The 15996-nt window shown below is 41.9% G+C and overlaps 1 protein-coding gene and 1 long non-coding RNA gene across 3 annotated transcripts in view; one reads left to right on the top strand and one right to left on the bottom strand.

Moving 5' to 3' along the window:
• The window catches only part of LOC129535269 (WD repeat-containing protein 44), a 90915-nt gene extending 87694 nt beyond the window's left edge, over positions 1-3221 (bottom strand). The window contains exon 1 of the mRNA XM_055393961.2: positions 2754-3221. Coding sequence (XP_055249936.2) covers positions 2754-2830 — 77 coding nt within the window. The 5' untranslated portion in view covers positions 2831-3221. The remainder of the gene's footprint in view (positions 1-2753) is intronic.
• Positions 2320-15996, top strand: part of LOC148773424 (uncharacterized) — a 102348-nt gene continuing 88671 nt past the window's right edge. For both annotated transcript variants that reach the window (XR_016036757.1, XR_016036758.1), the window contains exons 1-2: positions 2320-2450; positions 5173-5310. This is a non-coding gene — a long non-coding RNA (uncharacterized LOC148773424). The remainder of the gene's footprint in view (positions 2451-5172; positions 5311-15996) is intronic.

Raw genomic sequence — 15996 nt, 5'->3', positions numbered from 1 at the left:
GCAAGTTGGTCCTAAAACATTTGACTCAAGTATCTCTTGGAGGAAGTTACCTTGAATACACACATACATAGCACACACCCAGTATGGGGCAGCTATGATGTACTAGAAGAAAATACTGGAGTAGGAGTCCAAAGAACTGGTTTCAAATCCCAGCTGTCACTTACAAGCTGTGTCCCCTAGGCCAATTTATTAACCTCTCTGAGCCTAAGGTTCCTCATAAAAACGGAGAAAAGAATAAGTCTGACCTAAAATATCAGTCAAAATAAAGCGTTGTAACTGTGATATACATTGCAAAGCTGGACAAGTGGAGATGATCGCCCACTGTGGAAAAGTAGGTGCATTCAAATCAAGTCTTCCTATAAAAAACTGGACTGATTTTTAAATTTATTAACTCTAATTTCAAACAGTAGAATAACAAAGCTGAAGACACCATTGGAAGGGGAAAAGAAAGAAAGCAGTTTAAGGAAATGGATTGTTTATCTGGATTCTGCTAATTAACAAAACATATGAGATAACTCTCAACAGCCTACTCAGTTTACTACAATCTGGTGAAATGTTCTGTGTACTCTAGGACATGCAATGCAAGGAACATTTCTTAAAGTGCTCAAACCGGGTCGGTTAAGAAGTGCATATGGTGTAAATCTCCAAGTGTATCTCAAGGGAGAGAAGATACATCTAATAACCGATATCTGATGATACCATATGCTTTCACAAATCAAGATTTCTCACTCATTTTTAGGTTGTTAGTTACCCAGCCAAGTTTCCTCACAGTACCTTATGCAAATAACAAAAACTATCACAAAGGACAGAGGGAATGTTAATAATGCCAACCTTGTGCAGTCTTCTCAGTACTGCTAGTTCTTTCCAGATTAAATTCTCCAGTTGAGTTTTACTTCGAAATCCCCTCAATAATGCAGGATGGAGCCTTGAAATTCATAGACTGACAGTAGCTTTTACCCATAGAGCTCAACATCCTCAATATTTGGGCAAGTTAGTGTTAAAATGAGAAGGCTGGGTACTAAGAGATGTTTTTACTTTTCACCTAGCATATCAAAGGATCAAAGTGCTTGAGAAGTTTATTATCCCAGGAGGGAAGAAATGACTAGCAATTCTATCAAAATGACTCATTCAGCTTAGATAAGTTAAATAACTCCAAGTTGTGCATACTTCCTCCCAAAGTAAGCACCCTGTGAAGTTAAATTTGCTAATCACAGGAAAGGAAGGAGAAGGGAATGAACACTGGAGTTCTTTCTGCCAGGTACTGGACTACTAGGCAGTTTACACAGGTCCTGATGTAGCTGTTCTTCAAAATTAAATGTTACATTCATTGAAAAGAAACAATATTCATACAGCTCTAAATTTATTAAATCATATGATTACTTTAAGGGGAATACCACGAAGACAAAATTTAATTTCAGAGGACCCCAATATACTTGGAAATCCAAGTGAATTTTCTAACCTCTACCATCTAGCTGTGAATTTGTTTCATATTGAACTTGAAGGAGATTCAATGCCATCTCAAGATTGGCCATTGCCACCTTCAAATCCCATACCAGTGATTTGAAGGTTGGTGCAACACACTCATTAATGACCTACCAACGTACATTTTCTCTGCTTTTGTTGCTGTAACTTTTGGGGTACATATTATATATAATACCTATTCAGTTTTCGAACGACTTCTAGAATGTACAGATAACATTAATTTGCATTAAGGTATTTCTTCCACGGGTAAGCTTGCAAATTGAAGGCAGTTGACTTCTGGAACCATGTTAGTGACTTTTAGAGTACCATGACAAATTTTACCCATTTTCAAGTTCTCATAGCACGAAAACGTATTTCACCGCCTCTAGTGCCACCCAAGACCAGTAGAAGAGTTCGGTGAACTCTCTTTAAACATTACTTCAACTTGGAAGAGTCGGGAGTGGGTCAGTATAAGTCCCAGGCAAGCGAAGCATTCCAACTACTGTAGTTCCTACTCAGAATCTCCCTATTAATCACCACTAAAACATTTTGCAGAATTAGATAAAGAGCACAAAGCTGTGGCTCTCCTTCCAACCACAGATTACTCAGCACTTGTTTGTATCGCTGTAGTCGGTTGTACACATTTCTGTACGGCAACTCTTTTAAGACCGCAGTCTCGCTAATGGTAAAGGACCTCGTCTTTGATTTCCTCTGCCTCATGGCAAGGTGCTATTTTAATAAAACACCGTGGATCTAGAGTACATCAGCTAGAGGACTTTCCTAAGTAAACACCCAGTCGTCCCCCTCCCCTCGCTCCGCTCCTTTTCTTTTTTGTGCAACCAAAAGAGGACGGCAAATAGGAGAAGTAGAGACACCTCTGAATCGGATAGGTAAGTTAGCGGCAAAAGAAGAAAAAAACAACCGTCACTGCAATTCCTGTTACTGCTCCTTTCATCTATGGCCCCCAAGGCCAAAACGGATGTTTCAAGGTAAGCTCTGAAACCCTCAAATACACATCTCCGGCTCTCGAGCTCTTAAACTGTTCCACCTCGCAGAAAGCTGGACAGGAGAAAGAGGCTCCGAGAGAAGCCCGGGGGCCGTTTACCAGGGCCAAGAGCGAGCGGGGTTTGCCCGAGGTGGGCGATCGCCCTCCCCCGAACTCACTCTGAAGTAGCCGAGGGAGACGGAGAGGGGCTGCGGCGGCGGGACCTGAAAGGGGTGTAGGGGGAAGGCACAGGGGAAGCCGGGAGAAGGGGACGCCTGGCTTCTGGGCCAGGGCTCCGGTTCCTTACCCGATAGGGTCGCCGCCCTCTAGGTGCACATCTTCAGGGGCATCAAAGAATTCCTCCGTGTCGCTTTCCGACGCCATTTATAGGACACACCCGCGGGTGAGGGGGCCGGCGCCGCCTGGAGGGAGGGTGACTCTCGTCTCCTCCTCGTCGTCCCCCACCCCGGCGAACCGTGGGGAGCTAGGTCCCGGGGAGGATGAGGAGGCAGCAGACGATCTGAAGAGAGGAGCTGGACAGGGGGCCGCCGGCAAACGCCGGACTGAGGTAATAACCAGCAGAGCGGCCGTCTGCCGAGGCGGCGGTGGATCCAGGGACTGTTGCTGCCGCCGCTCCCGGCGATAGGTGTGTGAAGAGAGCGAAAGAGGCGGTGGCTCTCCTCAGTGGGGGAGGGCGGGCGCGCGGACGACAGCAGCTCGGATATCTCCCGCAGCAGCAATTACAGCTGCTGGGAGAGCTAGTTGCCCGCAAAACACGGACGCGCTTCTACCCTCGCGAGATTTCGGGAGGGGCCGGTGGGGCGTAGGCGGGGCGAAGAGGAGGCGGGGGCGGTTCCTGAGAGGCAGAGCTCAGATTTCTTGTACTGGAGAAGCCTATCAAAACGGCGCAAGCGCCTTTGAGGGCGTTGTGTGCGGACCGGAAGTAGCGGGGAAGGGTGGGGATGTGTGTTCTGAGGGGAGGAGTCTAGCTCCTACGCCTGAGCGCCGCTGTCCCCAGACTTTGTGGGAGCGCGCCCAATGTAGGTGGGTCCGGCAGAGTGTCCCATCCACTAACTCTGCAGTTCTAAAGAGAGGCATTTTTAGAGGGGTGATTTTGGAGTCTGTTTTTTTTTCTTATGAGGAAATGGTGTCGGGATAAGTTGGCATTGTGGTTTAAATTTTCGTCGGTTTAGTTTATCCAAGCCCAGATTCCCAAACCCTAGGGTGTAGGCGGGTCCACCTCCTCTAGCGTTATGGGGCATAACCTGTGCTATTTAGTATAAGATCTCTAATTGAGATCTCTAGATAGGATCCTGCCGGCCAGAGGGTGGGGTCCAGGAGAGATAGTGGGGAGTGTGCCAGTTCAATGGAGTAATGATGGATTTGTTGCTGGAGCCGAGCCACTGTAGGGCCTCCGGTTACTTTCTCTTTACAGACACCTATTGTTGCCCACACTTAACGGGAGAGAAATTCTTACATACTGGCCAAGATGTGCATCAGTCAAATGGTAAAGATATTGAGCAGATTCCGTTGGAAGGCTAAGAGCTTGTAACTTAATTCTGATCCTCGACTGCCCCAGTGTCCAGTGATGAAAATAGAAAGGTGCTTATAAAAGACCAAGATGTTCTTTGTTAATGCATCATTGACCATCAAAGTGATAATGCTGAATTTATATATAATCGGGAAGCACATTTATTTTTCCAACTGCCGTGAGAGGAAGGCACTCAGAGCTGTTTGCACTACAATTGTTGCTCAAGATGGCGGCAGAAAAGCAACTGGGACCTGGGGCATGGCCTCAGAGAGGCTGGAATGGGATTCTAGATTCCTATGTGGAAAGCAACCAGGAAAAGATCTGGGGTTGTCTGGCAAGTTTGTGTAAAACCGAATGCCATATACTATGTATTCTTTAACACCCTAGGGAGTTGAGGGAAAATGCCGCATAATCAAATAGGGTAGTATTTATTGTAGCAAACCTTATGATTATTCATAAGGGGTAGATAAACTCCAGTAAGTAGCCACCTTCAGTTCAAGTCAGCTACTATTGTCAGATAAGTTTAGGTTAGACTAAACTGACTGTCAAATAAGTCATTAAAAATACAAAACAAAAATGTTTGGCTTCCAGAGCTTTTTGTATTTAAGAAGTGCATATAAGGGATTTGTGGACCCAATTATTAGCTTTTATGTGTTTTAAACATGCTAATTTTCTAGGTTTAAAAATATATCTCAAAGTACAAACTTTTTATTTTGTTGCTCACTATTAAGCGGCTTCCCTGGAGAAGGCAATGGCACCCCACTCCAGTACTCTTGCCTAGAAAATCCCATGGATGGAGGAGCCTGGTGGGCTACAGTCCATAGGGCTGCACAGAGTTGGACATGATGCTGGGAGAGATTGGGGGCAGGAGGAGAAGGGGACGACAGGATGCGATGGCTGGATGGCATCACCGACTCGATGGACATGAGTTTGAGTAGACTCTGGAAGTTGGTGATGGACAGGGAGGCCTGGCGTGCTGCAATTCATGGGGTCGCAAAGAGTCGGACACGACCTGAGCAACTGAACTGAACTGAAGCAACTTAGCATACAATCAGGAAAAATATGCTTTTTTCCCTTACAGATTATGGAAAGATATAAGTAAATAAACTACCTGAATTTATTTTCTTCATAGCTATGTAATAGTTAGTTTACATTTGCCTTAAAAATTAAAACTTGGTGTCATGTTCTGTTCTAGGTGCTGAGCATAATTCAAGAGGAAGACAATTTACTTCCTGATTCCCAGGAGCTCACAATCTAGCAATGGAGGAAAATGCAGTCTCCTAAGTTGATGTTTTTCTCATTATTTCATACCACCTCTCTTGGACCTTTTAAGGTACCTTAAACGTTATGTTTAGAAAAAGCTGAAATAACATAGGAATGATAAGCCAATAACATTTTTAGAGCTGTTCAAGTTATCTACTTAAATGCTTTTATCAATTTTATGAGAAAGTGAATTTCTGGGAACATCAAAACACATGTGTACCACCTATGATCATTTTTAAAAATGTCAAAAGATGTATTTGTTTTGCCTTAAACATCTGTTCTTGAGTTTTAAGACAGCAGATTTTAGGCTTAGTTCAAGGCTGTGGTTTTACAGCTTTACTCCTTATTAGAAATGAAACTCTTTAATCAAACCTGATTTCATACAAGGGTCCACATATCATGAAAATAAAAACTATTATAGTTGAAGCAGGGATAATTCAGGTTCCTGCCTGCTTGGCATTCCTTGAGTCTCAAAAGACTGCTGCAATGCTCCATTAAAAAAAAGTGAAAACTATTGGTCCAAAGCAGGCGTTGGCAAATTATGGTACCAGGAACTCTGGACAAATCTGTCCTGCTGTCTGTTTTTGTAAAGAAGGTTTTATTGGAACATAACCAGTCGTACTTGTTTATATATTGTTTATGTCTGCTTTCAGAGCAGAGTTGAGTGGCTCATTTCCAATGACTATAAAAACTACACAGATCTAAAGCTGATGGGTTTAAGGAAACTTTTTATGCCTCCTTATCTGCATAGCATAAACCCCGCTTTCAGTTCAGTTCAGTTCAGTTCAGTCACTCAGTCGTGTCCAACTCTCCGCGACCCCATGAATCACAGCACGCCAGGCCTCCCTGTCCATCACCAACTCCTGGAGTTCACACAAACTCATGTCCACAGAGTCGGTGATACCATCCAGCCATCTCATTCTCGGTCGTCCCCTTCTTCTCCCGCCCCCAACCTTTCCCAGCATCAGAGTCTTTTCCAGTGAGTCAGCTCGTCACATGAGGTAGCCAAAGTATTGCAGTTTCAGCTTTAGCATCAGTCCTTCCAATGAACACCCAGGATCGATCTCCCTTAGAATGGACTGGTTGGATCTCCTTGCGGTACAAGGGACTCTGAAGAGTCTTCTCCAACACCACAGTTCAAAAGCATCAATTCTTTGGCGATCAGCTTTCTTCACAGTCCAACTCTCACATCCATACATGACCACGGGAAAGACCATAGCCTTGACTAGACGGACCTTTGTTGGCAAAGTAATGTCTCTGCTTTTTAATATATTATCAAGGTTGGTCATAACTTTACTTCCAAGGAGTAAGCGTCTTTTAATTTCATGGCTGCAATCAGCATCCGCAGTGATTTTGGAGCCCCCCAAAATAAAGTCTGACACTGTTTCCACTGTTTTTCCATCTATTTCCCATGAAGTGATGGGACCAGATGCCATGATCTTTGTTTTCTGAAAGTTGAGCTTCAAGCCAACCTTTTCACTCTCCTCTTTCACTTTCATCAAGAGGCTTTTGAGTTCCTCTTCACTTTCTGCCATAAGGGTAGTGTCATCTGCATATCTGAGATTATTGATATTTCTTTCAGCAATCTTGATTCCAGCTTGTGCTTCTTCCAGCCCAGCGTTCCTCATGATGTACTCTGCATATAAGTTAAATAAGCAAGGTGACAATATACAGCCTTGACGTACCCCTTTTCCTATTTGGAACCAGTCGGTTGTTCCATGTCCAGTTCTGACTGTTGCTTCCTGACCTGCATACAGGTTTTTCAAGAGGCAAGTCAGGTGGTCTGGGATTCCCATCTCTTTAAGAATTTTCCACAGTTGATTGTGATCGACACAGTCAAAGGCTTTGGCATAGTCAATGAAGCAGAAATAGATGTTTTTCTGGAACTCTCTTGCTTTCTCCATGATCCAGCGGATGTTGGCAATTTGATCTCTGGTGCCTCTGCCTTTTCTAAAACCTGCTTGAACATTTGGGAGTTCACGGTTCACATATTGCTGAATCCTGGCTTGGAGAATTTTGAGCATAACTTTACTAGCGTGTGAGATGAGTGCAATTGTGTGGTAGTTTGAGCATTCTTTGGCATTGCCTTTCTTTGGGATTGGAATGAAGACTGACCTTTTCCAGTCCTGTGGCCACTGCTGAGTTTTCCAAATTTGCTGGCATATTGAGTGCAGCACTTTCACAGCATCATCTTTCAAGATTTGAAATAGCTCAACTGGAATTCCATCACCACCACTAGCTTTGTTTGTAGCGATGCTTTCTAAGGCCCACTTGACCTCACATTCCAAGATGTCTGGCTCTAGGTCAGTGATCACGTTATCGTGACTATCTTGCTCATGAAGATCTTTTTTGTACAGTTCTTCTGTGTATTCTTGCCACCTCTTCTTAATATCTTCTGCTTCTGTTAGGTCCATACCATTTCTGTCCTTTATCGAGCCCATCTTTGCATGAAATGTTCCCTTGATATCTCTAATTTTCTTGAAGAGAAACCCCGCTTAGGGATTTCAAATGCTAAAGTCACAGCCAGTATATGAAAGAACTTGTCTGTGGTGTGGAATACTCGCTCTCTCCTCTTGCTAAGAATAGTACAAAATGGCAGTATCTTTGGGGCCAGTTTTGCTCCAACCCCAAGAGTAATCGCCGAGAACATCAGTGACAAAACTGCAATGCATGGAGGCCTTTGCATAAACAAGAGCTAAAGTGATAGCCCAGGGAAAAACTGTCTTATGTATAAGGTTAGGTGATTTGAGCTATAATATCTACATGAAAAGATTTAATATTGCAATCACCATGAGAGTTTTTATGGATTTTGAAGTAGCAGAATCCGTGGGAAAGATCATTCTGAAAATGGCCAAAACTTGTCAGGGCCAAGATTAAATTCTGTAATCATCAACTTTCAATCATCTGTTTGAAAAGTCAGTTGTGTTACAGATCATAATAATAAAATTTTAAAAATCTTTTTTTTTTTTTAAAAAAAGAATTTTATTAAAAAAGCACAAATGCAAAGAAATGAACAGAGGAAAATTTATGCGTCGAACCTGGACTGGTCACTTATGATAATATACATGCTACAATTCCATTCTCTCCAATCATTCCACCTTCACCCTTTTGGCTTTGAATTTTTATGCCTTTTTCAGGTCCATTCTACCTTCTTTTTTAAAAGTCTTTATTGAATTTGTTACAATATTGCTTCTGTTTTATGTTTTTTGACTGTGAAGCATGTGGAATCTTAGCTTCCCAAACAGGTATTGAACCCACACCCCCTGTATTGGCAGGCGAAGTCTTAAGTCACTGGACCACCAAGGAAGTCCCCACTTCACCTTCTTAATGATGGTTTATGTTAATATTAAAATGAATTTTCAATCTCTGAGCACACAAGAACTGGAAGTAGAGTAAGAGTCTAGAAATGTGTCAAGAGACACAGAGAAGCCAGCCTGGAACTTAAAATGTATTACTGATGTGTAATGAAATATTTTTTAGCCATGTATTACTATTCAGGACCCTGGAAGAAAGCTAACTGGAATTATGCTAAACCAAAAAAGGGAATTTATTCACTTACATAGTCAAGTACAGACTGCTCTAACACTTGTCTGTTCCTTTGTGACTAATGTATTAGAGAACAGTTTAAGTGTAAGATGAATTTTGCATTTTCTTATGTGAAATTTTGTCAGCCAGAAGCATTAGGTGAAAACAGAAAACTAAACCCAAATGAATCAAGTTGCAGAGGAGTATATAAAATGCACACATAGACCTCAGACATCTACCAGTTGCCTCACTTCTTTGTATCTTTTGAGTCATACCCATCCACATCTAGTGTTGCAGCTTTCCGCCTGATTTCAGATAACTATCCATCTGTCACCTCACAGTAACTCATAACTTGCAACCCTTCTGATACCCATTTCCACAAGCAAGCTTCAGGTCTTTTTCAAACTAAAGCACCATGTTTGTTGTAGTAGTTTTGTATTTCATAACCAGTTGGCATGTAAAACTGTGCTATCATTTTCATTAAGTTCATACCTTTTTTGTATATGTGTCAGTGACAAAGTTTTTAAATCTTGTACTCCTAGTTCCATTTCCCCCATAAGCCCTGTGATTTTTACTGAACAACTTTGCATAGTGCAGTAATTTGGGGGAAAGTCTAAGTTGTATTATAGCAACACTGACTGTAGTCCAGATGAAGTAGCTCAGGCATAGTGGGATCCAGGGTCTGCAGCTGCTGCTGCTGCTGCTGCTGAGTCACTTCAGTCGTGTCCGACTCTGTGTGACCCCATAGACAGAAGCCCACCAGGGTCCCCCGTCCATGGGATTCTCCAGGCAAGAACACTGGAGTGGGTTGCCATTTCCTTCTCCAATGTGTGAAAGTGAAAAGCCAAAGTGAAGTCGCTCAGTCGTGTCCGACCCTTAGTGACCCCACGGACTGCAGCCTACCAGGCTCCTCCATCCATGGGATTTTCTAGGAGTGGCTTGCCATTGCCTGATCCAGGGTCTAAGATACCTCAAAACTTTCTCTTTCATCTTTGCTTATCTCTGCTTCTTTTGTGCTTAGACTTCAATTTTCCTATCACAGACAGATTCCTTTTTGTTGTCAGCAAAGATGACTGTAGGCAATTGGTTTATACTGTCTTAATAATTCTCAATCCTAAAGGAAGTAAGACTCTCTCTCCTAGTGTTGATATATTAAATCTCAGGGTCTATGTTGATTGATCTTAGGAAACCCCTGTAGCTAAGGGAATAGAGACTTTGAGTTTTCAGGCATGGGTCAACTGATTCCCTGCCACACACCATGTAGGGAGAGACTCCTGTGATCATATTTCTTACTAGGACCACGTGGAGTATGCAATGGATGTTTTTTCCAAGAAAGAGTTACTAGCAGACAAGAGTAATGTGCTAACCGCCAGTCGTTAAGGGGTAAGTCTCTATATTCATTGACATGACAGGAGCTGATAAGGTGTTAAATGAAAACAGATGTTATGAAATAATTGCATGAAGAATAATTTCATTTATGAAAATTATTTATCTATGTATCTATTTGGCAACCTCATGCGAAGAGTTGACTCACTGGGAAAGACCCTGATGCTGGGAGGGATTGGGGGCAGGAGGAGAAGGGGACGACAGAGGATGAGATGGCTGGATGGCATCACCAACTCGATGGACATGAGTTTGAGTGAACTCCAGGAGTTGGTGATGGACAGGGAGGCCTGGCATGCTGCGATTCATGGTGTTGCAAAGAGTTGGACACGACTGAGCAGCTGAACTGAACTATATGTGTATATAAGCATAGAGAGTTCTGGAAGGGTGTTCTCAAATGATTAATGGTGATTGTCTTTGGTTGTTGATTAAAATAGTAATGAAATGTATGGTTATTTGTACCTTTATCGGAGAAGGCAATGGCACCCTACTCCAGTACTCTTGCCTGGAAAATCCCATGGACAGCAGAGCCTGGTAGGCTACAGTCCACGGGGTCGCTGAGAGTCGGACATGACTGAGCGACTTCACTTTCACTTTTCACTCTCATGCGTTGGAGAAGGAATTGGCCACCCACTCCAGTACTCTTGCCTGGAAAATCCCATGGACAACAGAGCCTGGTAGGCTGCAGTTTACGGGGTCGCTGAGAGTCGAACATGACTGAGCGACTTCACTTTCACTTTTCACTTTCATGCGTTGGAGAAGGAATTGGCCACCCACTCCAGTGTTCTTGCCTGGAGAATCCCAGGGACGGGGGAGCCTGGTGGGCTGCCGTCTATGGGGTCGACAGAGTCAGACACGACTGAAGTGACTTAGCAGCAGCAGCAGTACCTTTATAAAATAACTCAGTTTTCTACAATGAATATGTGTTACTTTGTAAACGAGGGGAAAATATTAAAATAAAATATATAACCAATCATATACAAGGTAGACTTACACATGAAATGAAAATCTGAGATTCATTTCCAATATAAGGTATTACATGTGTCACACTTAGCTTCTGGAACAGTTTAATAAGTGCCACTGAGAAAATGAACTTGGAAAAAATACACACAAAGAAAATCTTGGAATGTAATTATTCTACTGGTAAAAATCATGTTTTCTATGCTGCAGGCCTGACAAACACAGAGAATGGTAATGATAATTTCTAAAGCAACTGTGAAATGATGCACTGATTTGGAGCTTCTGAAAGCAAAGTATAATGTTAGAGGTTCACTTCTAAATAATATGGACTAAGAATAATTTTGTTTTTCAAAACAGTAAGCAGTAATATATGACCTAATCTAAAGAGAGAGAAACTAAGACATATGAACTTTATGCTTCAAAAATTCACTCCAAGTCAAAATATGAGGAAGAGATCTTTTATTTTTCTTTCATGGAAGAAAAATAATATATGCATTCATACATATATACATATATATGTATTTTTAATTGGTGGAATAATCTGGTGGCAAACATTTACATAGAAATATCAGTCAGGCTAATGTGTGCACGTGTGTGTGCATATACAGTTTAAACGAGTTTACTATCTTATAGCAAATGAGCCATGTTAATGAGAGAAGTGTCTGAAATAGTAATATTGCTACAAAAATTAAAGCAACTGGTTGATATTTCTTTTTTCCCATTTTTATGGTATTTATCTAAATAGAAACATCCCAACATTGGGGTTTATGGTAGGCAGAATTTTAAGCTAGACCTCCAAGACTGCCTCGCTCCTTTGATACACATGTCTTCTCCCAGTTACTTAATTCAGTGCTAATCCAGCTGCTGTTATGATGGAATTGTGCAGATGTAATTAAAGTTCCAAATCAGTTGACTTTAAGATAGAGGGATGATACTTGTGAATCTGACCTAATCACATGAGCCCCTTGAAAGCAGAGTTTTCTCTAACTAGTGGGAAAAGGAAGTCAGAGAAATACTTTCTGGCAGGCTTGGGAGAAAGCAAACATCTGAAAAAAAAAAAGAAAGAAAGCAAACATTGGTACTGTGTGCTGACTTTGGGGGCCAAGACGTGTGAAATGTGGCCTCTAGGAATCAAGAGCAGCTCCCTGCTGATAGTACGGAAATGGGGACCTCAGTCCTTTGACTGCAGGGGTGTGAATTCTGCTGATAACCTGAATGGGGTGGGAAGAGGACCCCAAACTCCATATGAGAAAGCAGCCTAGCTGACACCTTGATTTTAGCCATGCTTGACCCTGCGCAGGAGCCCAGCCACACTGTACCCAGACTTCTGATTTACAGAACTATGAGCTAAAAAATTTGTCTTTTTCTTAGACCATTCAGTTTGTGGTAATTTGTTATGAAACAGTAGAAAACTACTCCAGGGATAAATATCCTTATCTTCCCTCTGCCAGGTGAGAACTGCGAATCTAGGTAGGTCCTGGAAAAACAAGTGTAACACAACAGCAGGTTCTGTTTGCTCTCTGAAGTCCTTGAATGCACTTGGGAATAAATGTCACCCTGGAAATGAACATTATGGTATGATGTAACAGAAGAAAAACAGTGAGTTCAGAAAAAAGAAAAAGCTGTAACATGAATTTATGAAAGAAGTGTATGCTTCACATACACTCACACACACAGTACACCTAAAATTCAACCCCGTTTGTAAATATTCTCTAGAACCTCAGTAATCTTGCTGCCCATGTGATGTTAGGGACTGTCTGGTTCCCTTTCTTCTGTGGTCTTTAACCACTGAGTGAACCTGCTTGCCTTTAGAATTTAACCTTAATTTCAATGTTAATCTTACTACTGACCTTCCGGTATTTTTATCTGGCTTTCCTGTGGTTGCTTGATCATTCATTCACTCAACAGAGGGCTTGCTATGTGCTAGGCATTGTATTATTAGTAGGTTAACAGTGGTATAGCTTAGTCCTTCTGTGATGAGCTTTTCATCTCTGTCACCTAAACTTGAACTCTGACACATGTAACCCAGATGATCTGGGAATTGAGCTTCTAGTGGTCATTGCTCAGTCCCTGAATAATTAAATCCCTAGCTTTTCATTTATGGCTTTTGCCTATGTTCCTCATCTTTGAAGCCTAAACTTCTGGTTACCAGCCTTCTCCACAAGGTCAAGATTGCCTTGACCACAATCTTCCAGTATTCTCTGGTTAGTGCTAAGTTGTGGGCTTGAAATCTTTTTGCCAGATCTTTTTTCCTACTTCAGTCATCCTGTCCACCTGGGTCACATTGGTTGGCCATTCTGGTTGGTCAATATCTCTTCAGCCTTTAGACCCAGGCTGTCCATATGCATCTTGAAGTTGAGAAATAGTGGACATAATTTTAGTTTTTCAAAAGTTTAACAAAGTTTTATAACTAAAATGGCCATTTTGTCAAAAGTAGGCAATTTGTTTAAAAACTAATCATGGAGCTGACCTCAGTCTTGGACAAAAGTCTGAAAGTCATGACGTAAGTAGAGGGATGGGGGATGAAAATGAAATAATCATTTGTTCTGTACCAGTGATCTGGCTGGCATTTTGCATGTTATCTCAGTGATTCAATTCTCTAACCTTCCCCCACTGTGTTGTTTTTTAAAAATTTTTTTATAGGAAGGGACCTGAAACATGGTAGCAGGGTCAGAATTTGAATGTTGATGTACCTGGCCCTCAAACTTATGCTTTTCCTAGTATTCTGCATCAAAATGCATACTTTTCTCTTTTTTTCTTTTGGAGATTGCAGAATGGTCACGCTAGGATTTAGGATTAACAGAGCTCACCTACTGCTTCAGACTCTGAAGGAAAGATCTGCATTGACAATACGTAATCTTACTTCTGGTATTCTGAAAGATAAACCATAAGGCTTATTCAAGCAACTGTACTCAATCACCTTTGCTCCTTTTGAAGGTGACATGAATGGGCAATCTAATTTTGGTCTATCCAGGATTGTCATGTTGGCAAATGAAGGGTTGATATTAGCCTAATAAGTTTAGTAGAGTGAGCAAGTTCATTAAGGGTGGCCTGAATGTAAAGATATGTATATTTCACTAACTTTGGAAAATGCTTAGGCATTCTCTCTTTCTTATTATTTTTAATATTTCCTTCTAGGACTTCCATTAGATGCTTGTTGATCCTTCTCATTATATCCTCCATATGTCTTTACCTGTCTTTCATATTTTCCCTTGTGTATATTATGATATTTATTTGTGAACATGTGTTCCTTGGAACTTTTTCTTTGGAGACTGAGACCTGGGTTTAAAGTGAATTCTTCTAGAGGAGGGTTGTATTTGCTTCTACTAGTCACCCGGGAATATTGCCAATCCACAACCGTTTTAAGCTAAATTTCTCGAATGAGATGTTTTGGCCGTAGATTTCTGGACCCATATGATTTCTGGACCCAGAGCTGCCTGGGGTTATGATGTCTGAAGGGAATTTCTCTCTGTCTCTTATACTCAGAGCCAAAACCAGTGCAAGCACCTATCTCTACCATCTGCCTCTGGGTGGTAGTTTTGCCCCCATTCATCCATTAAGAGCATCACCCTTTGGGAGTCTGACTATAAGCAGAGAAGGAAAGGGATGGTGTGTGCCTGATCTAACTGCTAACCTTGCTTGCCTCCCAGGATTTGTCTTCTTTGTCCCTTGCACTTGACTGGCCCTTTAAAACTACTGGGAACCAGTAGCGATCCAAAGGTGGATGCAATCTTCAGAGCTTCCTTTTTTATTCTGAATCAGTGCTGACATATCCTTACTGGCTGTTATTTTCCCACTATCTCAACCATCAGCCCTGAATTTAAAACAATATATTCTGTCTATCATACCTGCCTATCATTATCTATTTGTCCATATATCTATCTACATATTTTAAGATGTGCTAAATGAGTTTGAGTGAACTCCGGGAGTTGTTGATGGACAGGGAAGCCTGGCGTGCTGTGATTCATGGGGTCGCGGAGAGTCGGACACGACTGAGTGACTGAACTGAACTGAACTGAACTGAAACTAGAGGTACTTCTTTGGCCATTTCTTCTGCCATATTACCTCAATTCAATTCTGTTCCACAGAAAGATGTTTGGATAGGTGGATTAAGATCTGTACAGTTATCATGGAGGCAGTCTTCCAGGCAAAAAGTAAAACTGATGATACAGAAGCTCTGCTTCTAGGTTTATACCAATTAGGCCATTGCTGAGTTGTGGTGGATGTGTTTTTACCAGATTTATCATATCTTCAAAAAAATAAAGAGGTTTGAGGCCCTGGATCAGGTAGTGTGATATAATTATTTCTACCAGCAGCAGATCCTAAAGCAGACATTTTCTAGACTAGAGAATTGCAGAAAGTAGATCAAAAACTTGGTAGGAGGTGAGACTTCTTTCTTTCCAGAAGAGCGTAAGGATAGCTAGTCTGCCTAGGAAGTGTGGAGATTCAATTTATTTGAAACTGAGCTACTTTCTTACTGAGGAGCCATAACCTTTGTCTAAGAAGGGGTCAGTCATTTCTTTGATTGGAATCTAAGTCTTCCTCTTTTGGGTATACATTGGTTAGTGAACGATTCAATGTCCATCATTTTGGTTGAGGGATGAATGTCAGTGAGGCTAGTAACAGAAACCCATTTCCTCTGGTCATACACCATATTGTGGGAAACTCAGAGTCTAAGTCATATGTCATACCACCCTGGGAAAGACTGCTGCTTCTAAGTCACTTCAGTCGTGTCTGACTCTGTGCGACCCCATAGACGGCAGACCACCAGGCTCCCCTGTCCCTGGGATTCTCCAGGCAAGAACACTGGGGTGGGTGGCCATTTCCTTCTCCAATGCATGAAAGTGAAAAGTGAAAGTGAATCCTGTCAATTTCTGAGGATGCCCAT

This window comes from Moschus berezovskii, chromosome X (genome assembly GCF_049115385.1).
Source record: "Moschus berezovskii isolate FMDL1 chromosome X, NW_MosBer_1.0, whole genome shotgun sequence".
NCBI lineage: Eukaryota > Metazoa > Chordata > Mammalia > Artiodactyla > Moschidae > Moschus > Moschus berezovskii.
The sequence above is the reverse complement of the archived record's forward strand: the minus strand, read 5'-3'. Positions and strand labels throughout refer to the sequence as shown.